The sequence below is a fragment of the Anoplopoma fimbria genome, chromosome 5 (assembly GCF_027596085.1).
Source record: "Anoplopoma fimbria isolate UVic2021 breed Golden Eagle Sablefish chromosome 5, Afim_UVic_2022, whole genome shotgun sequence".
Classification (NCBI taxonomy): Eukaryota; Metazoa; Chordata; class Actinopteri; order Perciformes; family Anoplopomatidae; genus Anoplopoma; species Anoplopoma fimbria.
This window is the reverse complement of record NC_072453.1, coordinates 14,934,038-14,958,045: the sequence shown is the minus strand read 5'-3', so window position 1 is coordinate 14,958,045 and position 24,008 is coordinate 14,934,038. Positions and strand designations below refer to the sequence as shown.

At 38.7% G+C, this 24,008-nt stretch overlaps 1 protein-coding gene across 1 annotated transcript; it reads left to right on the top strand.

Moving 5' to 3' along the window:
* The first annotated feature begins 4,255 nt into the window (after positions 1-4,255).
* Positions 4,256-22,835, top strand: gfra1b (gdnf family receptor alpha 1b). Its single transcript, XM_054599285.1, has 10 exons — positions 4,256-4,295; positions 4,874-5,182; positions 6,327-6,410; positions 15,368-15,546; positions 16,225-16,397; positions 16,609-16,718; positions 17,901-18,035; positions 18,938-19,137; positions 22,070-22,117; positions 22,683-22,835. The coding sequence occupies exons 1-10, from the start codon at positions 4,256-4,258 to the stop codon at positions 22,833-22,835; spliced, it is 1,431 nt and encodes a 476-aa protein (XP_054455260.1).
* The last annotated feature ends 1,173 nt before the right edge of the window (positions 22,836-24,008 follow it).

Here is a 24,008-nt window from a genome sequence, read left to right as displayed (position 1 = left end):
CAAAACATCCCTATGAATACAAACATCCATATGAATACAAACATCCATATGAATACAAAGATCCCACCAGGAAAGGACACAAAGTTCTCACAAAGCTCTCCCTTTATATGGAATGAAACACACTTGCAATGTAACCAATTCATCCATTGCCCATCTTTTTTTTTTACCATACTGTTGATTTGCCATATTTTGGAAAATGAATGAACACACATATTGTCCATCCATATGCTCAGTGTGTTGGGAAATCTGGAGATTTGGCAAAAAGATGGGTGTTTGGATCACACTGAGCCAAATCATGGCTAAATACACTGCTTCCACTCTTCTATTTTCATGGTCCTCATGCACATCCATGCCATTCACATTTTTTGGCATAGATGCGAGCTGTGTATTCAGCCATATTTTGGCACAACTGTGGGTGTTTGCAACATGGTGAGCGTACAGATGGACAGTGGATGGGGTTATGTAGCAGGAGAGGTTTGACAAATTTTGACTGTATGTTTTTGTTCTTCTCTGGGTCAGGAAATCTGATGTAACCAAAGTAAACTGAGCTGAGCATGGATCAGATTTTAGGGAGAACCTAACAACAATATACATATTATGGGTTTTATTATTTTCTAGTCAAACTCTTTGATTATTTATATGAGTATACCTGTGTTTTCTATTATCAGCTAAATGACTGGCTGGGCCATAACAAGAAATGAATCCTTTTAACATGAAGTGAGTTATAGCACCCTGTCAGAGGTGCAGAGATTGACCTAGGGACCCGGTAATTGGTTAGTGTTGATCTTGTGATATACACAGAATAATAATATTGATTAGCCCCTTATAAATCTCATCCTGCACGTGTTCCGGTGCAACGAAGGCTTCAGTGATCTTAGGGGACGCATCAAACGAATGATCACCATAAAGAGCGGGAGATGGAGATGGATAATGCTGAGAGAGAGCTTTTGCAAGGTAATAAAGGGTCCTGGCATGAATGAGAAATGGCCCGCGAAGCTTGAGCCTCTTCCTGTTACCGACTCCGTATAGATTTTTCATTTGTTTAAGTAGGACATATCATATGCAGGAAATACAACATTAGCTACTGTCACTGGAAACTCAACAACTGATGGCTTCCTAACCTCCACTGGGGCTTTAATGAACAGCAATCAATCACATCGTAAAGCCATAACACTATATCATTGTATGCTTATTTAGCTACGTTATATAATAAATATGCTTTAACTGAGAGGTGATATTGCAAGTTAACATTTCATTCAGACCAAGTATTGGTGTGATGCATTCATTTTTTCTTTACCAAGTCAGTCAAAAATCCTTGTACATTTGAAATGTGAACAAAGATTTGACTTTAACAAGCCCAGCGTGTAGCAAAGACATATTTAATGATTCGAAGTGACTGTGAGTTGAAGCACTTATGCAGCTCAGGCACAGTCATTGACTTATTGGTCTAATAGCCCAGTGCATTTACTAGGGGCCATCCAATAATCTCTAAACACTTCATTAGAGAGGACAAATTGCCATGTGGTTAACAATACAACGGAATACAAATTGCACAAGAAAAAACTCTATTGGGACAGTATGAATGCTGGATGAAGTCCACAATACATCTCTACACAATACAGAGACAAATCAATGTCTTTATTGCCTGTCTTTTACTTGGGATGGGAAATGTGACATGAATTACATCTGGTCAAATGAGTTTTTATTATGATACTAATGTAATCCACTGGGCACTCACAATTAATTAATCAGTCATGCTCCAATCGATCCAGTTTGCTGGCAAACAGACACTCAGTTAGACTCTCCTCCTTTATAAGGGCCATAAGCAATATTGGATGGGTCAAGTTTTCCTCTTAAATCCTTATACGTTTCCCCAAATATTTGAATTTCAAAGCATCTGATACAATACGTTAGAGGAAGAATATGATGACTATCACAGCGAGCCTTAATTGCAGAGGAAGTCTAATAAGTTATTACAAAGCACACAATATCCTCAGGACAAATCATAACAATTAGTCTTACAAAATACAGTTTATTCTCAGCACCTACTCCATGCTCAGCAGTCTTGAGTCAGAACTCTTATCCTTAATTATATTTCTTTAATATTCAGAGAGGGTTATACGGATTTCAAGATGCTGCAGCTCAGCCCTTTTCTACAGAATAAATAAATGAACCTGTGATTGAACTTGATATAGCTGCACTGCTCCTCTCTATACTTTGGTTTTTATACATGAGGAAGTTGCTGCTCGGGGGTTTCAGAGTGGCCTGAGGCAAACTACAGAGAATAAAGACGATAATAAATAAATGAAAGGTGGTTTGGCACTGAAAGGGCTTTGCTGTGTAAATTTGACAGCATGGCAATACAGCATGAAACAGACGAATCTATATTTTTTTAATGGGGTAAGATCCTGACACATCTTGAATTGTTTTTTGATCGATTCTGGTGATGTTTTATTTATTTTAATATTAGCACAGGTGGTCTTTTTTTCAGGTTGCCCACTTCATCTATGACATACAGGGCGCAAACCTGCAGAGGTGCCTTCAAGCAAGGCACTGTCCATTATAGATGCATTTCAAGTTGAACAGCGTGCATCTGTGTTCAAAATGACATATGATGTCTATAACAAGCTACTTTTAGTCCCATACTGCAAAATACTGCAAAATACTGTTATTTTACAAGCCCTCTTCTATAGATTTATGTATCTGTACAATCAGAACATCTTAATGTCGCATTGAAACGCAATATTACATTACATTACATTACAGTCATTTAGCAGACGCTTTTATCCAAAGCGACTTACAGTCAGTAGTATATTACATATCATTCACCCATTCACACACTGATGACAGGCTACCATGCAAGGTGCCACCATCAGACTCTAACTAACATTCATGCAACATCCAGTCCACACCGATGGCAAGCCTTCGGGAGCAACTTGGGGTTAAGTGTCTTGCCCAAGGACACATCGACTGCCGAAGCCGGGTATCGAACCACCGACCCTCCAATATAAAGTGCAAAACAGGTTGAACATTGATTTATTTTTTAATGATTATATTGGTACCTTAACGGTTTCTGCAGAATATCTGGACAACTGTAATATCCAAAAACCCTATACCCAGTAAATTCCTGAGTGCTACGTCTAATTTTATCACTAATTCACCGAACCAGTTTTTTTGGGGGGGGGGATTCAGAAAAACAAACTTTGATAGAAAAAGTTTTGTCAAGTTATCCCATTTTATATGTTAACTGCAATTCCAGATAAAGAAGCAGAATGATTTTGTTTGCCCAATGCCCAATTGCACTTCTCACTTTCAATCTGAGGGATTGAAACACCTTGAAACTTTTAAACATCCTACAAAAAAAAAAAAAAAAAAAAAAACAGTTGTAAGCCACCCACTCTCTCAAATTAAAGTGCTGGATAGATTCCATACATTTGAAGAGTTGAGCTGAGAGGAGGGGAAAAAAGACCTAAAGTGCCTTCAGGGAGGTACTGAGACACTTAAAAATCTCTGCAATTTAGCATTTCGATAGGAGACACACTTAAAACGTGTTAAATTCATACTTAGGTCACATACATACATAATAGCTATTATAAATGTTGATTTTTTTCCACAGAGTTAATAACTGGATCGAAGCTTAAATGCTCTTACTGGTGTAACCTGCTCGCTGCTGGCCATCTCTTGTAAATGGAGGCTGTTAATGGGATTATTAAGGCTACTGTGCGCATATGACGTCACGCCCTCACTGGTTGCATCCCGACTCCTTTCGGTTTGTCATCAGAGTGGAGGACAGACCGGATCACACAGGGGGGGTTTGCTTTTTTGTCTTTCCACCTCCGAAAAACGGGATTTTTTATTCTTTTTTCTTTCCAGTTTTTGGGGATGTATCATTTAAACAAAGTGCTTTAAATGGTCATTTAAAGTCAAATTGATTTAGTAAGTTGGACTGGTTTGGTTAAGTTTCACTGTGATTCCCTCCCGAATCTATCTATCTATCTATCTATTTTTTTTTTTTTTTTTTTTTTTCTCGGCTGTAAAGTTTTGTCCTTCAGTCCCAGTGATCGGCTCCGTTGTGGGTTCACAGCCCGCCACGCCGCCTGTGTGACCGGAGGAGGCTGATGATCGTCTCAGGTCTGCACGATGCGGTCTTAGCTGCTGGACTCGGGTCTAGACTCTGGATCCTCACTGCTGGATCTACAGGATGCATCAGCACATGAACTCGCATTATGTCCACCTGTGTAAACCCCAACGCGCAATGATTTTAACTACTTTTTTCATGATGTTGTCCTTCCCGGGTAAGTGATGCATTCATCTGTTGAATTTATATGTTCAGGCTATATATATATATATATATATTAAAAAAAAAAAAAAAAAAAAAAACTGCTTCCTTTACAGTTCAACTTAATGCAAGCAGCAAAACACAAAACACATAGTGCAGTGAGGACACACATGGCTAAACAGACATGTAACACATGGTTATTTGATCTCTTCTGATTGTTGTGGCATATATATATATATATATATATATATATATATATATATATATATATAATATGCCGCAGACTTCAGTCTCTCTCTAAAAGCATCACTATGAGGTGAAGTGGTAGCAAATCATCAGATGTCAAAATCAGAGAAGAGATGAGGAGTTTAGTTTTTAAACAAAATTTTGAACTGAGCCATGTTGGTTTTTAAAAAGCTGACTTTTATATGCAGAAAGTTTGTTTGCATATTATCTAATGAAGTGCTCTCCAGTGGAAACCATGTTAATTGGCTGATCGGTTAAGCCAAATAAGCCAAATGAGTTCACACCTGGAGGGCAGATCTTTGTGACTCTCTCTCTCTCTCTCTCTCTCTCTCTCCTTGTGACTCCCAGACTCGGTGTTCACCTTGAAGGGGGACGGCAGCTCGTCCTCCCGGCCCGCCCGTCTGGACTGCGTGAAGGCCAGCGAGCAGTGTCTGAAGGAGTCCAGCTGCAGCACCAAGTACCGGACGATGAGGCAGTGTGTGGCGGGCAGGGAGAGCAACTTCAGCGCGGTGACCGGTACGGAGGCTCAGGGGGAGTGCCGCAGCGCCATAGACGCAGTGAGGCAGAGTCCTCTCAACAACTGCAGGTGTAGGAGAGGCATGAAGAAGGAGAAGAACTGTCTCCGGATCTTTTGGAGCATCTTTCAGAGTTTGCAGGGTACGCAGCACTGTTTATCCTCATGTGATTGACTCATGGGATCACTAGAGATGGTGGGATTTGTAAAAGTATCCTTTTAGAAGTGCAAGAAGTCCTGCATTTGAAAATGTGTTAGTGGATTTTTACAGCAAAAGCATTGAAACATAATGAAAGTATTAAAAGAAAAAGCACAGCACACTTTATACAGGCAGATTTAGTCATTTTATCTAATATTTTTTTATTATTACATTACATTACAGTCATTTAGCAGACGCTTTTATCCAAAGCGACTTACAGTCAGTAGTATATTACATATCATTCACCCATTCACACACTGATGACAGGCTACCATGCAAGGTGCCACCATCAGACTCTAACTAACATTCATGCAACATCCAGTCCACACCGATGGCAAGCCTTCGGGAGCAACTTGGGGTTAAGTGTCTTGCCCAAGGACACATCGACTGCCGAAGCCGGGTATCGAACCACCGACCCTCTGATTGGAGAACTACCTTGCTCTCCACTACGCCACAGCCGCCCCCAATACAATAATACAATATTAATATTGTGTAATAATCACTTTTGCATTAATATGTATTAGGAGCTCTATTTCCACTAGTAGGTGGTGAAATCTGCAATGATGCTTCATTTTTAAAAGGTAATCACAATATATGCTTTAGGTATTCAATCTAAAACTGTAAATAAATGGTCAGATTTATGCATAGGAGTGAAATGTAGTCAAGAGTAGATCAAAAAGTGAAATACATTTTTAAAGTACAAGTACCTAATATTTGTATTTCCCTCGAGCGGTGGCATACAGTTACTTCCACAGTGACTTATTCCTCCTTTTCCTGTAAATCAGTCAAATTGCAGTAAAACACATTGTACTGGTTCACCTATGGGAGACAGAGATAAATGTACTTGTAACACAGTGAACCTAAGCTCTACCTTTCACATAAGTCCTATTTAGTAATTACATGACAACACACCGTTTAAAATGTCAATACGAGTAATTAACCATGGATACCCATTTAGTGTAATTGATGGGCTACTGTTCAAGTATCAGATGACATCCACCCACACCACATTTACGTTTACACAAACGTACACACACCATTTCAAGCACGTATTGTTGACAGTCATTTTTTTTTTTTTTCCCATGCAGGTAATGATTTGCTGGAGTACTCTCCGTACGAACAAGTCAATAGCCGGCTCTCGGATATCTTCCGCTTGGCCCCCATCATCGCTGGTAAGACGCTGCTTTTGCGCTACCGACATTCCTCAGGTTTGAGTCTGGACATTGTGGAAAGTTAAGTCCTTGCATACATAGAAGCCATTACTTCTCAGTCGTGCTTTAAACCCAGCTCAAGTCACCACATCACTGCTAAAAATCTGTCACTATTTGACAACCACTCTTTTCTATTGCTGTGTGGTTTCAGGCTGCAGCTTTCAACACCCATTATCCATCACAAAAGCTTTTATCTGCCGCTGTGACCCGCCGTACACAAAGCAGTGTAATTTAGTATATTTCACATTCAGCTTTCAAAGCGATGATGAGGGGTTTTGCATGTTGTGCCACTGTCACAGTACTAATGCTGGATGTAGCATCTGTGAGTTAGTTTTCAATTTATTATCCTTTCAGAGTAAAGTCTGTGAAATAAGAAAGTGCAAACAGAAATGTCGCTCGCTGCTTGTTGTTGCGAATCTAAATGCCATATAAGTCCTCAAATAGCCACGGAGTGCAGGTGGACTTGGGAGCGTACACCTAGGCAGGCCCATATTTAGATCTCACACACATTACATACACAGAGGAGCAATTAACCATCTGTCTACAATCAACGGCACTGATAGAACAAGAGCTGTGTGTGTGTGTGTGTGTGTGTGTGTGTGTGTGTGTGTGTGTGTGTGTGTGTGTGTGTGTGTGTGTGTGTGTGTGTGTGTGTGTGTGTGTGTGTGTGTGTGTGTGTGTGTGTGTGTGTGACAAGTGCAGCACTCTCTGGCACCCTTCAGTGTTGGGCTTTCTGGCTGGAGGAGGGCATCTGCCGGCACTAGCCAGCTACCATTTCAGTGAAAAAATGGTCATTCGATTTCTCTCCCTCTCTCTCTCTCCCTCTCCCTCTCTCCCTCTCCTCTCTGGCTCTCCCTCTCCCTCTGGCTCTCCCTCTCCCTCTCTGGCTCTCCCTCTCTGGCTCTCCCTCTCTCTGTCTGGCTCTCCCCTCTCCCTCTCTCTCTCCCTCTCCCTCTCTGGCTCTCCCTCTCTCTGTCTGGCTCTCGCTGTGATTGAATCCACTTAGCGTATCAAAGTGGCTCTGCTCCACATGCGCTGACATAATGGCTAACTGTATTTTAAACAGAGAGTTAGAATTTTTTATTGGAATTCGGATTCCTCTCCTTTGATTTCTCTTCTATCAAAGTCAGTGACTGATGGAGGACATGGCAGGTTAACTTCACCAATCACCAATGTGTATGCAAGTTTGTAGACAACATAAATCGAGGTGCAGAGTTGGAGCTGGAGCTGAATAGCAAGTTTAATGTATAGCAGTGTAAACAGCCAAAGGCTCTAAGAAAAAATAAATCACTTAATGGGTTAGATATCAGGAATCCATTTGCCATAAGTGACCTCATTCCTGTTTGCAACTAAGCCAGGCCTCAGGCAATCTGCAGTGTCAAATAATGCACATGAGAGTCCATACCACGTCCCCTGGGTCAACTGCTGACACACGATGCTCACTAGTGAATGGCTGAAAATCAATGTTCGTTACTATAAACATTAAGACCATTTTTATTCCGAATAAGTTTCAGCAAATCACATTTTATTAAACAAGATGGCTATGAAATTAGCAGATGAAGACTTTTTTAACCCCTCCACCCATCCTGTTTTTGATTTTGAATTGGATTTTATGTAATAGCTTTACAAGTACATATGTCTTGCCAAGTTTTTATCATATTATATTAATGAAATTACTTTACATAAATATCTATCAACACAAAAGCAACAAGACAAAAAAGAAGAGTCTGCATTCAATGGCACTCAATTGCCTTCTGAGTCTGAGCATCAGTGTTTCGAGCTAAATGCTATCGACAATAAGCTAACATGTTCACAATGACAATTCTAAAATGCTTATGTTAAAGATGTGTGTTCACCATGTTCTCCATCTTAATTTAGCATGCTAACATTTGCTAATTAGCACTAAACACAAAGTAAAGCTGAGGCTGATGGGAAAGTCCTAGTTTTGCAGGTCCAAAAGTAAAGTACTGGACAAATTGCATTTTTAAGATGAAGATGAGGAGATCACTTAAGGGATTACAAGGTATTTTCTTTGCGGGATGTCTGCGATTAATTCAAATAAAAAAGGTGTGACATCAAAGCCAGTAACTGCTTGAATATAGTCTCCAGGAGCTGCTGAAATGAAATGCTGCATCATTTATATAAATCAATGAACAAGTGCCTCTCAGAGATGTAACACAATGCCCCTAGCAAAAGGGAAAAACAGCTTCTGTACAACGCATCTCCGTTTATGCCTTTACAAATAATTTACTGGGGTACTTGAGGCCATCAACAAGGAAAACTCAAAGTCTTCTCTTAATTCCACTGAGCTAAAGAAGACTTCAGATGATTTCAGATGGACATGCAGCTTTGTAATCCCGTAGCGAGAGCTAAGAAAAGGACAGACTGCTGCAGGGTATATCTTGTACAATCACATCACCACCTTAGTACTGTAAATGTAAGACACTTTCTAGAGACTAGATGAACTGATTCTGTATTTCCTCATCAAGGATAACCCCAGTGGTAGAAGATCACTTTACATCCCAAAAGGGTCTTTGGAGTAGCACATACTAAGCTTATCTCATGTGTTCTCAATGCTGACCTTTGAAAATGAAGGAATAGTTGAAAGCACTATATATATCTCTACATGTATATTTGAACGTGCATATGTAGATGTAAATCAGTGTTAGAGCCTTAATGAATACAGCCATGTCTCTACACAGACACACCTCTTATGCTCTACAGTATTTCATTTCATAAATATGCAGCTCATCGTCAGTCTTACAGAGAATCGAGTCGAGAAGAAGAGAAGAACCCTAGCATGATGCTTTTCCGTTGCAAAGATCTCCAGAATAATTCACTGGGTCTAGTTGCCTGAAGCAACAGACTCATCCTCTATAGTCTTTGTCCTCTGCCACTGGCCCAGCCTGCCTGAGAACTACAAACAGCTTCAGCTGAACATCAGAGTATAGAAACACTTTTAATCTTCTGATCCTTTTTTACACTAGACTGCTTTCGGCCATATCAGCGAATCATCCGAAGGCATTTCCTTTCACACACTTCCCCTTTGTTTTCGTTCTGCCCCTCTGTGGCCGCAGAATAATGCAATTTATTGCAACTGAGTTAACCAGAGGGGGCTTGAAATCCAATAATAGACACAAGTTGTGGATTAGAAGTTTGAAATTCAGTTATATGCTGTGTAATCAGATATTAAAACTCGAGCATTCAGTGGCATGAAGTGTAACAAACTTTATCACATTTATTAGCGTGCATATTGTATTTCATAGTATTGCCTGCCTCATAACAGAAAGCATAATACATTTGTTTTACATAACATTAAATATCTGAACAGTGCATAAAGCACTTGTAGATGTGTTCACACAGGGAAACTGTGCACTCAGGGGTGGACACAATAACACCAACATCTGTAAAACAAAATCTAATCTAAGATGTTTAAGGACCACCAGGGCAACATTAATTTTATTTTATTAAATCACAATAGCAAAAAAGTACTTCTCCGGATATGAAGATATCATAGATTGGAAATTTGCATGTCCTTAGAGTAGTTTACTGTGTATTGAGGCTACCGCCTTAAAATATTGAGGGGTAACATACCTGGAGCTTGCTTTGCTAAAGTGTTTGACAATTGGATTTAGCCACATCATGCAAATAAAAAAACAATGATCATATAAATCATGGCGAGAATGTCAAATATTATCATCCAAGTGGATATTCAATCATGATTGATATAAGGGAATGGCTAATCGTGACTTTTAGATAAGAAAATAAAAAGCTGCCGGCTGCAGGTGAGACAGGTTGATGTTTTCGATCAAATATTGAATTATTTGATGGGCGCTAACCACACCCTGTAACCACACACACAACAACACATGTACACAAACACTTAATCATTCTATCTTTGTGCATTTCTGCTGCATAAAGGCCCTCATCTACATGCAAATCACCCTGCAAACAAACCATACATCGACAGTGACATACACATCCTCTCAGTGCCACAGGCCTTTCTTACGTTACTCATAGATAACTGACTTTCTGAAAAACAGAAGGCACCCTGCAGTCATAACCATTGCACTATATGTCCAGTCATCTGAACCTAAACCTTATCTAATATCAGAATCATGGTGAATATGGCAGACATGAGCAATGTAGAGGGTATTGCACTTATGTTTGAATGAATTCAGGATGAATGACTCTGGAGGATTAAATGGAAAAAACAAATCTGCTGGTGTGGTATATAAGTAAGATTTAGCTAATTACATGGGTGCACTTAATAATAAATGGGTCTTTGGTCTGGTCGTAAATACTGAGATACTGGCGTGGATTTAGGGATGCTGGCAGGAAGCCTGATAGAAGGCAGGGTGCCATGAAGGATTGGGCCATGAAGGATTGGGCCCTGACCACGGCTGTTTTCTTTCCATTATGGGAGATGAAGAAGGCACTAAGTGGAGAGATACATTAAGGAGGATTAAATAAAACAGCAAAGAATTTATACCAATAATTAGGGCTGCAGGATTATGGCCAAAATGACATTCATAAAGAAATGATTGATGAATTGTGCAGCCCTACCATTCATTTATACAGCATACATTAATCTGCAATATAGTTATGTAGCAGTTTTAAGTCATTTGGATAGTGAATTTTGAGGGAAATAAAAATGAACTGTAGAATGGACTGGTTTAGACATTTTGTTTAAACATTACATGTCAAATATAAATAATATACACACTTTTGGCTGCAAGATGGTTGAACTCAGGTGAAAAAAGTTTTCATTCATATTTGACCTCTGAAAAAAGCACCTCACTTTGTGCTATATTATAACGATCTGCAAAACATCTGCATAACAAGGTTTGCTTATTGATGCCTGGAGACAATGCTACAGAAAGGGATGCAAGATTAATAACCTTAATTAAAGAAAAAAAAAGATAACTACATTATAACCTCATTTCAGGTGTTGCTTACCTCAACCCAACTCAAAACTGTAACAAACGGAACTTAGAAGGACAATGTAATTCAAAACAATCAATATCATTATGTCTAACAGAAGTCATGTCTGCACAACTACTGGTACCAACTTTGTTCTCAGTGGCCAAAAAATGATGGTCATGTTCACTGACTTAGCTAACAGTTTTAACTGACCCTGTGCAGTAGGCTTCATAGTAATCCACTTTTTAAATCAAGATCTCCATGCACACAGCTGGCACTTGAGGTTTGTTCTGATGGCCCCATTAATACTCTGTATCACTATAAACTGGGTTCCATGGATATGGGAGGATTTACTTGTCAGAAACAGATAAAAAGTGCAATTACATGACCACATGGTCCTATATTCTTGAATTACATTCAGAGAAGAAATGGAGAGTAGGGTTGAGCAATTGCTTGACAGAACACTATCTATAACTACTACACTGGGATTAAACCTTATATAGAGAGGAGGTTTAAGGACTGCACTTACAGGAAATGATGTTGGTGCTCTTTACTCTATGTATCCTGTACAAAGAGATGATTAATCCATCTAAGCCTTCATCTACAAGCAAAATAAATAAGGGGATTGCACACTCTGATTCATGAGGCGTGGGAACTCTAAAGCATGCAGCCTTGTTCTGGAGTTTCTTGAGCTTCATGCCACACAATCTCATGGCCCACCTGCAGTGCTGTTTGCTAGTGTGATATTAGGTATAGTCAAGTCTTTTTGCAATGGGCTTCATTTTGTTTTACAATTAGCGCTACACAGCACACACACAATAACATACACTGGCTCGGTGAATATACTGTCAATCACCAATTGTTGGGCTGACGGTGGCCAGTTGGAAAATTTAAACATATCACCCAACCCAAGTATATACAGTTCTGAAGAGGCCAGACGTTGACCTTCAAAGATACATTTGTCTAGGTCCAGACTTCACCTCAACTATTTTTAAAAGCTCATGGTCCAGTACTCCAACACAGATGCATGCCATGTGTCAAATAAGCTTAAACAATTTGGCTGATGCAGACTGATCTGAAAGATTGTTTTCAGAATTTGAATAGGAAAAATGAAAAATGTTGCTCTGCTAAACATTCACTCATTTCATAATTGAGGGCATGACACACACTGGACATCTTGGCAGCTTTACAATAGAAGTTTGGTTCTGAAAGTCTTGTGTGCACTATAGTGAACACAGCCCCCCAGGACCCCATAATTAACCTATTCTCTGAGAGTCATGTTTAAGCCTACCTGGCGGTCTTTCAAAAGGTCTTTTGTATCAACCTATAAGAGGTCAAAGGGTCAGATTTCAATGTTTGCTACACTTGCTTGTCATTCGGTCTACATCAATGGCAACGTGGTGGCCTTGCTCAGGGGGTGCAACTGAAGAAGGCCAAGTCAGATTTATTTTTTCTTAAGCATGTAGGTCTTTGAACAAGATATGTTCAGACGGACATATAGGATTGCAGTTCTTGGTATGCACTTATGGGTCAATACATTAAGGACACAAGAAACCAAAGTTATGTTTAGTTAAATTAATGAACATATTTTTGTTAAATGAATGAAAATATTGGTTTAAATTATATATTGGAACAGTATTGTCCACAAATCACCTGTTTTGTAGTTGATTGGCTTTTTCTTAGAGATCCTTTTAGATATTTCTGGCATTTCTTGCTGCATTTTATAGACAACACAACAAAAAAGACTGTAGTATTACAGAAATGAGCAAAGATTGTTTGATTACAGTCACAGTTCAAGCAGCATAGAACAAACCACAGACAACTAATATCAATCATCAACAGAGCCTGTTTATTCGACGCATTGCCTAGCAATGTCTCCTTAAAATCACATCTCTATACAATGAACCTGCATTGTGAATTATTACGTTAGCTTTTGACCTTTCACAATTAAGTTTCAAATGAGCTATGGGAGAAGTTTTGCAGCGTTTTTTGTTTTGTTTATGTTTCAATCTGTTATCGACCGTTATCCATGCCAAAATATGTTTCCCTCAAAATGTAATTGAGAGTGCAGTTTATTTGTATGGGAACCTAACAGGGTAGCCTTGCTCATGTTATACTTGTTAAGTGAAGATGGACTTGTACTCCTGTTGGAGATTTGAATAAAGTAATTGTTAATCTATCATGATTCTCCCATGAACTTGAATGTGGTCTTGGAGTCAGTGAAACATGGATCGTGACGAAACGAGGATGTGAACTTTAACTTCGCTTATTAAATGCAAAAATGCTTCTGATAGAAACATTTATGGGGTGTAGGGTCTATAGGGAGTCACACTGTGACCTACAGCTTCAACCCTCCTACTCATACATAGCCAGGCTGTCTGCTGCATGCACACACAAACGTATACATCCATGTTTTAAACCCGGAGTAAGAATGTTTTAAAAGGTGCGGTTCTAATACAACTAAGGTGAGCATTTTGCTCTCAGTTTCTGTTATTGAGGCAGAACCTTCACACCTATGGCTTGAGAGCTACACACATCCACTAAAGGATCACAGTTCACATCTCTAGGCACTTGTCAGATGTAAGTAATGGCTTTGGTAATATGTGATTAACCCTAGGTTCAACAACATATTCAGATTTAATCATGGCTCATTCTGCGGTGCATGAAAGGGTGCAGTGAGCTTCAATTCCACCTCAAAAGGCAGATTTACAGAATTCATTCATCCATGTCCAGGCTGAGGGTACAGTTTGTTTTACTGTGCAGAACTCAGTTGAGCAGGAAGGACTTTATACCAAAAAAATGAGATGTGAGTCATTATGTTGGCCATGGAGTGTTTTTCCTGTGCTGAGATGGAAGGACTGGCATACTGGGATGGAATTGGAAGCAAATATGGGTGATTTGGTTTCAAACTCAAAGTAGGGAAAATGGAGTGCCTGAGCAGCTGTTTGTATTTTCTCAGCGCAAGTTTTATTGTTTTCTGAAAGGCTGAGGGCAACAAGATCCCCTTCAAATTACATGACAAGAAACACACAGGGGAATAAACTAGTATTTGAGCTCTGAATATTAGGGTTTGAGCTTTCTTCTTAATCGGAGAGATCGGTGTGGTCTAACTGTGGTATTTCTGTTGCAAACATAGGTGTAATGACGTCTGAGAGTGGGATCTGATAACAACCTGAACACCATTTAGCATGAGAATTTGAGTTAAAACATGTAACCAAGCAACTGCAAAAAAAATAGAGCAACTGGAGCAACAAATTGGTGCAATAACTCATAATGAAACCTCTGTAAAAGATGTCTATATTCATATAATGGTGTGTCGGCTGCGTTCCACAGGGCTCCCAGCTCTCATACGGATGCATTTTTTCAGTTTCAAAGAGACTTACAGCCAATTATGTAATTCTAGTATAAAATTATGAGGAACTAGTTTTAGATACATAAAAAACAGAAATAGGGGCTATTTTTTTTAATCTTTAAGCAATTGGCTATTGCTTAAAGACTAATTCTGGCTACGACTTTGGGATAAATAGTCACTTTCCATCATTTGGATTATAATCCATGTCAATAATGACATCATAGATTGTATTTTATCTTCATAAGAGAGTATTTTCCAATGCACCTAAGAGACACTTAGAGACTTCCTTTGTACTATGGATAGTAATGTGCATTTCTGCAATGTCATAAAACGGTCAGGGACAAATTAAAGAGGTGAAGGTATGACATAGTTAAACATGATGGTAGAAATGAGGAATGTAACATCCCTTTAAGAAATTGCTGTGCAGGAAAATATTTTTTCATGATTCCTTTCTTTCTTTTCACTTAAATTTACTCTCAAATATTTCTCTCTCTCTCTCTCTCTCTCATCTCATTCAATCAAGACTACTTTCATTTTGAAGAACTGATCATTTAGGATGTGTAAACAACAATGTAACCTGTGCAAGAAAGCAATCATTCTTATACGAGGAAATATAAAATGATGTATCTCTCTTCTTTCTTAGTTGAGCCTGCATCTACAAAGGAGAACAACTGTCTGAATGCTGCCAAGGCCTGTAACCTGAACGACACGTGTAAGAAATACCGCTCGGCATACATCAACCCCTGTACTAGCAGGGTGTCTGCTTCTGAGGTCTGCAACAAGCGCAAATGCCACAAGGCCCTACGACAGTTCTTTGACAAGGTAATTAAGCATGTTCATTTTGAGAGCTGCTCTTTGTGTGTTTGATTTTTGTCTTTGCCGCTCAAATCAACGAAAACAAGATGTCAAATGTCAAAGCCATTACCCGAGCCATTAAAAGGTGTTTTGGGGGATCTGATTGCAGTTGGAAAGTGCTTTACCACATAAAAGTACAGTTCTAAATGCACCCAAAACGCATTCAGGACAGATTGTGACCCAGTTGTCTAAACCACCTCCGGGGGTGGTCTGGGACAAGTTGCGAACCCATTTAACACAAGTATCAAGGCAATTGCATTTTAAATGCACTTACAACAACCATGTGGGTGGAAATACGTAGTGCAAGCCTGAGCATAATGCAGCCTTTCTCTCAAACCTTTCAGAGAGAGCGATCTCAATCAGATCTCAATGTGTTCACTAATAACCAAGTGTTCATTTAATCAGGTAAAATCATATCTGGATATGAGACACATTTTAATGATAGATGTAAAGGGGGTCTATGTTCACGTTTTGTCACTATTTAACTGCAAGGTATCTATAAACCGGGAAAGGTAAGTTACTCAGCTACTCTATTACATGCGGAAGTTGCTTTGGAATTTGAAGATCTCCTTTTAGACAGCGAGGGAGAGGACAGTTTTGCAGATCTAAATGGACACCTTATTTCGTTTTCTTTCCAAAATAAAGGTTCCACCTAAATACAGCTATGGGATGCTGTTTTGCTCCTGTCCAGCGGGGGATCAGACAGCATGTGCAGAACGTCGACGACAAACAATCGTACCCGTCTGCTCCTACGAGGATAAAGACAAGCCTAACTGTCTGTCTCTTCAGAACACATGCAAGACCAACTACATCTGCAGGTAAGAAGGCAAAGAGGGATCCTTTATCGACTTCATCTGTTTTCCAAATATACAGTCTAATGTTCTTCATTCTGGTGTTTGTTTTTACTATTATAAATGATTGAACCATTGCTTATGAATGTGAAAAAGCACTTATCCCTAGTTCAAGCTTGACATCTAATAACAGCACCAGGAAATTAGCATCTATAATTTGTATCTCTATTGTTTTTAGGTCAAGGCTGGCAGACTTCATTAGCAACTGTCAGCCAGAAGCTCACTCCATATCAGGCTGTCTGAGGGAGAGCTACGCTGACTGTTTGCTCTCTTACTCAGGCCTTATTGGTAAGTTCTCTGAAGCATTTTAAAATCACGTCAGAATTTTCTAGATACAATATAAAGCTACACTGGTAACTGGACCTAAAGTTGGACTACTAATGTTTTGGTTTTATAAGGTTTGCTCTTTGCCCGTGTTGTTGCTCTACAATCTGTGGAATCTATTCAGATGAACTGGCTCCAAGGCACTTTTTCAAATCATGTATTGTACATTATTTGTTGTCAGTCTATCGTTTGGTTATCAAACTTGTTTCTATTTTTTTGTCTTTATTATCAGTATGATTAGAAGTGATGTATACACTTCTAATCTGGCAATTAGAAGTGTTTGGACAATTCACTTGTCCACACAGCTCCACTATTTAAAGAATAAATTCACATCTGTTAATGTCAAAAGTTTGTCTAATTATAAGAGAAAGTATGTCATGAATCTGAAAACTTAAACCATGAAAACACACAGACTACACATACTAAGGTGTTATGTACTAGACTACAATGTTACACAGGGACGACTTCCTTCTAGACATGTATGTGTTACCTGCCCTCTTTTTAACAGTTCGTTCACAGTGTTCATTACAGCACTTTGCAGAAGTAGAGCTTTTTTCCTTTTGTTCAAACTTTATTCCATGAGCAGCTTCCATTATGTAGAAAGGAAACCTGTTGAGTTTTAGTAATGAGATTTAACAAAGACCAATTGCAAACTCAACAGGCATACATTTTAATCTATGCCATTCATATTCTACTTTACACAGGTAACACCCTCTAATGTGCCCCCCTGGCTTAACCATTCATCTCTGTCTCTGCACAAAGAAATGTGCACGTACTTGCACAGCTAATAAGTATTAGCCCACTCAATCCCATTCTTGGTATTAAGAATCATGCTTTTCAAAGGCAGTGAATCATGAAGCAACAGGTTGTTGTGTCAGTGTAAAGGCAGAGTGTACCACCCTTTTGCCAATATAGCCTATTTATACGGTTAAAGCCTTTTGTAAAATATAATTATATTAATGCATAACACAGCTCCACAACGAGGTACCCTGAAAGTTCTGTAAAATGTGTAAGTAAAGGCTCCCTATAATAGTGAATAAGCTCACTCTCATTGGCTGATCTGAACATTCAAATTTAAGGTTGAAACCAAAAGAGTCCTGAGACGAATGTAACAATAACTAACATGAGTTCTCTTTTATGCTGCAGGTACGGTGATGACGCCCAATTACGTGCGATCACTTGGTATCAGCCTGTCGCCATGGTGCGACTGCGGCAGCAGCGGGAACAGCAAACCAGACTGTGATAGATTTGCAGAGTTTTTCAGCAACAATCGATGCCTACGTGAGTTCCAGTACTGCATGGATAATGTCCCTTCCAACATTGCACTATTCTTCACAGCATGAGGTCAAATTGACCATTTGTATTGTCTAAATTTAAATTGGCCTTTTGAGATTATAGACTGGGAGATAATGACCACAAACTGTAATAGTACAGTATATGATGGTCTATCATATGTTCTCCCTACATATACAATTACTGTTCTAATCTAATCTCTTGAGCATTTTGTTTGTATTTCCTCTCATATGAGTTGTAGTCAGTGGCCTTTCCACATTCATACTCCAAGTATAACAGCTCAATTTTAATTGAATGGCAATGTCCTAAATAACTCATGCCCAATCGTTGTTTTTTTTTATGATTAAGACTAGATATTACAAAAAAGAGTTTTCACCCACATTTTTTTTTTTTTCCACAGGGAAAGGTATCTGCGATTAAATGTCAAATTAATGATATTTCAGGGGGTTATTAAGTTTCATTTTTGTAAATCATAGCTATTATAGGCAGACACTGCTTTTAAAAACGCTCCCGAGAAAGGTCAAGTAATTTAGTTTCCTACACAATTATCTAAAGTATCAATTATAAGCAGCTTTTAGTTGGGCATGGACAAAATGTTTTGGGCCATGCCACTTGCACTTATTTCCACGGCAAGGACAAAAGACATCTGCTTTCTCGTTAGATGTGCACACTATATTATTAAAAAAGAGGCTCAGAGGGCATGCTGCAGGATAATGCTTCTTGCATGTAATTATACAATTCCACAAACTAATGACATTGAATGCATATTTCTTCGTAAATCCGTACACATTTCTCACTTTCCCTATCATTTAACTATGTACGATCCAGTAAAATACAGATTGTGTAAAAGCATTAAGAATGTCACTAATTAATACACTATATTCTTGCAGGAAATGCTATCCAGGCATTTGGCAATGGTACTGATGTTGGAGTCTGGCAACCTCAACCACCGATTCAGCCTACAGTACCAGAGCCCAGCATCACTCGGAGGGGCAAAGGCCGAACCAGTAATGGACTGGATTCATTAACAGACGTGACCAAACTGGATCTTGATGAAGACTTATTATATCACATCTGTGGGACCTTACAGGTAAAGCTTTTAAAGGACAGAGTTAAAATAATGGAGTTGCAGTGTTGGAATATGGGAGGTACCTTTCTTGCGTGAAGACAAAATCAATGCATCATTTTTGACAAAATTAAAAGTCACCAACTAAATGTCTCTGTGAGAGCTGAGAGCAGGATTGATTGCATTTATCCTAATTAGTTTAATGTATTTTTAATGTTATTCTATTATGGCTCAAAAATACCTCAAGAGAAAGCCCAAACTAATCTAAAGATACAAGCAACAGTATGACAACACTATCTCGTCCACTTAGCAGTACATTTTATTTGACTGCATAGTATTTACTGTATATGCTGACAGACAACAATATAAACTTTTCAGTGGTATAATCAAATCAGGTAGCTCCTAAATTCAGTGATTTCTGACTGTCAGCCAGAGTATACCTTTACTGATCTTATTAACAAAGAAAGTATATTGTTCTTATAAAGAATTCCTATCTGAAACAAAAGGGTACAGCTACATTGCAAGGCCATTACTTCTAATACTGTAATACTTTAAATTATCATAATAACTAGCCTACTTATCTTAATCTGTGTTTGCTGTTAGTGGCTGTGGCTATTGACTTGAAGGGAAATTAAAAGAACAAACACGAAATTCTTTCACACAACAACAAATGTTTTGATTAATTTCCAGACTTTTCATCCCTGTGAATTTTGAAGGCTTCAAAACCTCTCTAAACTTCTGAGAGAAAGTGCCTGAATCTAAATTGAGAGCTAAATATCAGGTAGAGATCTCTTCAGAGCTTCTGTCTGAGTTTTAGACATCTGGCTCTGTCACTTTGATGGATCAGGGATGGTTTTATGATGGCGTGCACAGAATCCCCCCTCCTGGGCAGAAAGATGAGACGTCAGCGTGGAGTCAGAGCCTCCAAAGCTGTCATGTCAAAGCTAATTGGTTGCCACAGTAACATCAGAAATGGCCCGAAGGGTTAGTGTGTCTGCTTTTGTGTCTGTGTGTGTGTCTGTGTGTTTTTCTAAGTGTGCGCGGGGACACAGTATCATTCTTAGGATATACCACATTGTTTGACTCCCAGTTTGTGTTTACTTAAATTCCTGTTAGCTTTGTCACAACAATAGCTGCTCATGGGTAAATAATAAAAAAAATGCTGCATTTGAGCGTAATTACTAGTTAACTGATTTGCTCCGACAGCGTGTCAACAAACATTCAAGCCACTAAACAATTTAGTAGCTGCACTGGAGTTTCTGTTCATATTACTCGATCGACCTCAGAAGATGCAGTTGACATGCATTGTTAATGTCCACATTTTCAGCTCCAAAAACAGTTTTCAGGTTAAGTATGAGGTAAACTTTTATTCTCAAGAAAGAAAATAATCCTGAGTAAACTCCTCATCGGCTGAGGAAGGTTGTGTGATACGATCCAATGTTTGTCCAACAGCTAGCTTCCTAATTGACCTTGTGGTGACATTGTTATGTTATTTAGAAAAAGTAATCATAGTTTTTTACTGTAGACTGACATATAGATATAACTAATTTAACTCAACATGTGTCTAACCATATGCATGAGAACACAAATCTGAAAAACATCGTAAACAACAAATTCCAATGTGATTTTAAAAAGTGCTACCGGAAATGTTCCCAGCAGTCACAGATAATACCATGCAAATTGTAATTAGTTTTGTAATACCAATTGTAGAAAATCACTTCAATGCATTGATTATGACATTTTACATCATAAATTGCATGTTTTGCCTGAATGTGCTTTTAGGTACTCCAGCTCCATTGAAAGTGTTTGGCTTCACCAACACCTTTCAGACCTCTGCTATTCTCTTCTGATAAATACCATGGGGCTATAAATGAGATGATATCAGATATACTTTAAGGGAGACAATCTATCATATTGGCTTTTAATAGCGATAATATGATTTATCACTGGTAAAAGTATCCTCCAGGAGGAAAGACCTCCTATAGAGTAGTTAATCACTCTTCTCCAGAATACTGGTTCATAGAATTCTTTCTACTTAAAAACCAATGCGTTGGGTGTTTATTATATTCCCAAACCACCACAGAGTCACTTTATCATTTTCTGTACTCCATCTCTGTATCTGTGAGTGTGTGTGTGTGTGTGTGTGTGTGTGTGTGTGTGTGTGTGTGTGTGTGTGTGTGTGTGTGTGTGTGTGTGTGTGTGTGTGTGTGTGTGTGTGTGTGTGTGTGTGTGTGAAAATGAAAGTGGGTGTTTTTATGTGTGGCTGAAGAGGTTTGGAGGAGTCTGGGAAAAGTTTTTAAATTTATTGAAATGTCATAACCTTGAGCTGGCACAAACAGGGGATCTAACACAGACAAACTTTTACACAAACACACACACACACACACACACACACACACACACACACACACACACACACACACACACACACACACACACACACCAACACACACACGTCTTGCTCAAGGCGGATGATTATACAAAGAGGTCCACGTAGGTCCAAACTGTGCGAATTGGTGGGCACTGAAAGCATTATCATAAATCTTATTGTTGTGTATTTTGCTGCATAACTTTGGCAGTGGGAGTTTGACTAGACCAGTAATGATTTTGCTAGACCTTGTTTTACTTTGAAGGCAATGTCCTTCCTTTAGACGCAGTTCAACTTCCAGACAAAAAACATTTCTTCATTCCACTACTCTGAGAAATGAATGATACGGTCTGCTCAGCTGTATATTTCAGAGAATATTTGAACCAACGTCATTGGCCAGTCTGTGATCTTGAAAGACAAAAAATAATGAAAGTGGAACACCATGGTATTCATTTAACCTCAACGTCCTGGGTTCGCGTCCGGTCTTAAGACCTTTGTTGCATGTCATACCCCCTCTCTCTCTCTCTCTCTCTCCCCACATTGCAAGTGTTCAAACATGCCAATCTCCCTTTTTTTTCTTCCTTCTAGGCCCAAAAACTGGTGTCAAACCTAACAGTGGATACTGCTCAATGTGTGGTAAGAATTGTTCTACTCTGTTCCATTTGAGGTTCCTATGGGGGCCCAAACAGTAGATTTATGAGGTCGATGAAGATATTGATATTTGAAATTTACAAAAAAATGATATTATAAAGATATTATAGCAAATATTTGAATCTGGATCCCTTAAATTTGGTTATTAAAGAATGAAAATGATGCACTGTGTTCAACATTTTACAGTAATCAAAAAAGAAAGGCTTGTAAATGCTCTCAAACTTTTAATGCAGTTTTATTTTATGCAAATTGCGGCATTACATTTCCCATCTTAGCCATATGTTAAAACCTTTTCTAGTGTTTCAACACTGGAAAAGGTTTTATATGCACAAATTTAAATTCTGCTGGAAATAATAAATGATTTGTGACCTGATTTTGGAGGCCAATCTGTATCACAAAATTTGCTTTGATTGTAGTTATACAAGCTTAACATGTTGTGATCCTGATTCATGAATAAAATCCACAGAAATAACATTATTAATTAAAGAAATCTAAAAAATTGCGATCTTTCCACCCTGTGTAATACTAATACTGTGCTCTTTTCCCTCAGAACCATCAACTGGATGAGTCTAGTAACTCAAATGCCAACGCTAGAAGCTCAGCAGCTGAACTCTCCTGCTTTCACTCCTCAACTGTGCTCCTCTCACTGGCCTTTGCTTTGACGCCAATGCTATCACGGCTTGACAGTTTCCAGCTGTTGTAGGATCTGAGGACTATGGATCAACACTTTTCTCTCAAGAAGTGATTCCACTCATTTTTGATTTAGACATTTGACAAAGTGTGACACCTGCATTTTTTTTTCTTAAAACGGGAATAATCAACACAGCACGCTGCGAGTGCTGACATCAGACAACAGTGGATTATTTCTGAGCAGTCCGTTTTGAATGTTGCTGAACACAGACCTGCTGAAGCTGCTGCTGAGATATCAGCTCATTTGCCTTCCATGCCTCGTGGGGGCAATTTGGTGACTTCAAGAATCAGATCCAATGCTGAGGAACACTCATTTTTGGGGGAGTTAAACTCTGTGATCTGAAAAGCATATGAATAAATTCACTGCTTTGGAATGTGTTGCAATCAGTGCACATTTTACTGAATGGACTGAAAACCAGCGTGCTGAACAGTGTTTTGGGGATAGAGTGGATAATTCCTGTATAACTGTGCTTGGATTTGTCCGGCCAATAAACCTGCTTTAGTTCAACAAAAGAAAAACTGTGTTGTGTAAGTGTTGTATAAAAGTGCTGATCTATATTATGTCACAAGGGACGACTAACACATCTCATAGACACAGTAGATGGAATAATAAATGTTTAACTCATTTAAGATCCCATCACATTTTGTATCATCAAAGGACAAAGACATATCAGCCAGAAGAAAGTAACAGTTTCTCTTCTTCATGTTCGGTACTAGGCATAGACCAGTTTTTGTAGATTTATTTGATTGCTATGGTTGTTTGTGGTTTAATCACATCGCCTCTGAAAGAACATTTTGTACATATGATACATAAAGTGAACACTCTATAACAGTACGCTGCCGTTAGCTTGTAACATATTGTCTGTAATGTTTTTGGGAGTCTTTGTTAGTATCTGTTGACTGAGGCCTGTCAGCATTATCCAGTGTAACTCTGATTTATAAAATGTGACAGGGTATGGTTCTTTAATCATGTGGTTAAAGATATGACTGTTGTGTGGTTTCATTTTGTTATACAACTGCAAAGTGCATAATGTTATCTTAAACAGTATTTTTTTCATGAGAAATAGCAAACTATCTGTAAGAGCAAAATGAACATAAAGTCTTTAATGGCAAAAACGAAGTTAAGTTATCTTTCTGTACTACTGAGAGTGAAAATGTTGTGATGGGTTGATACATTCTTTTGGTA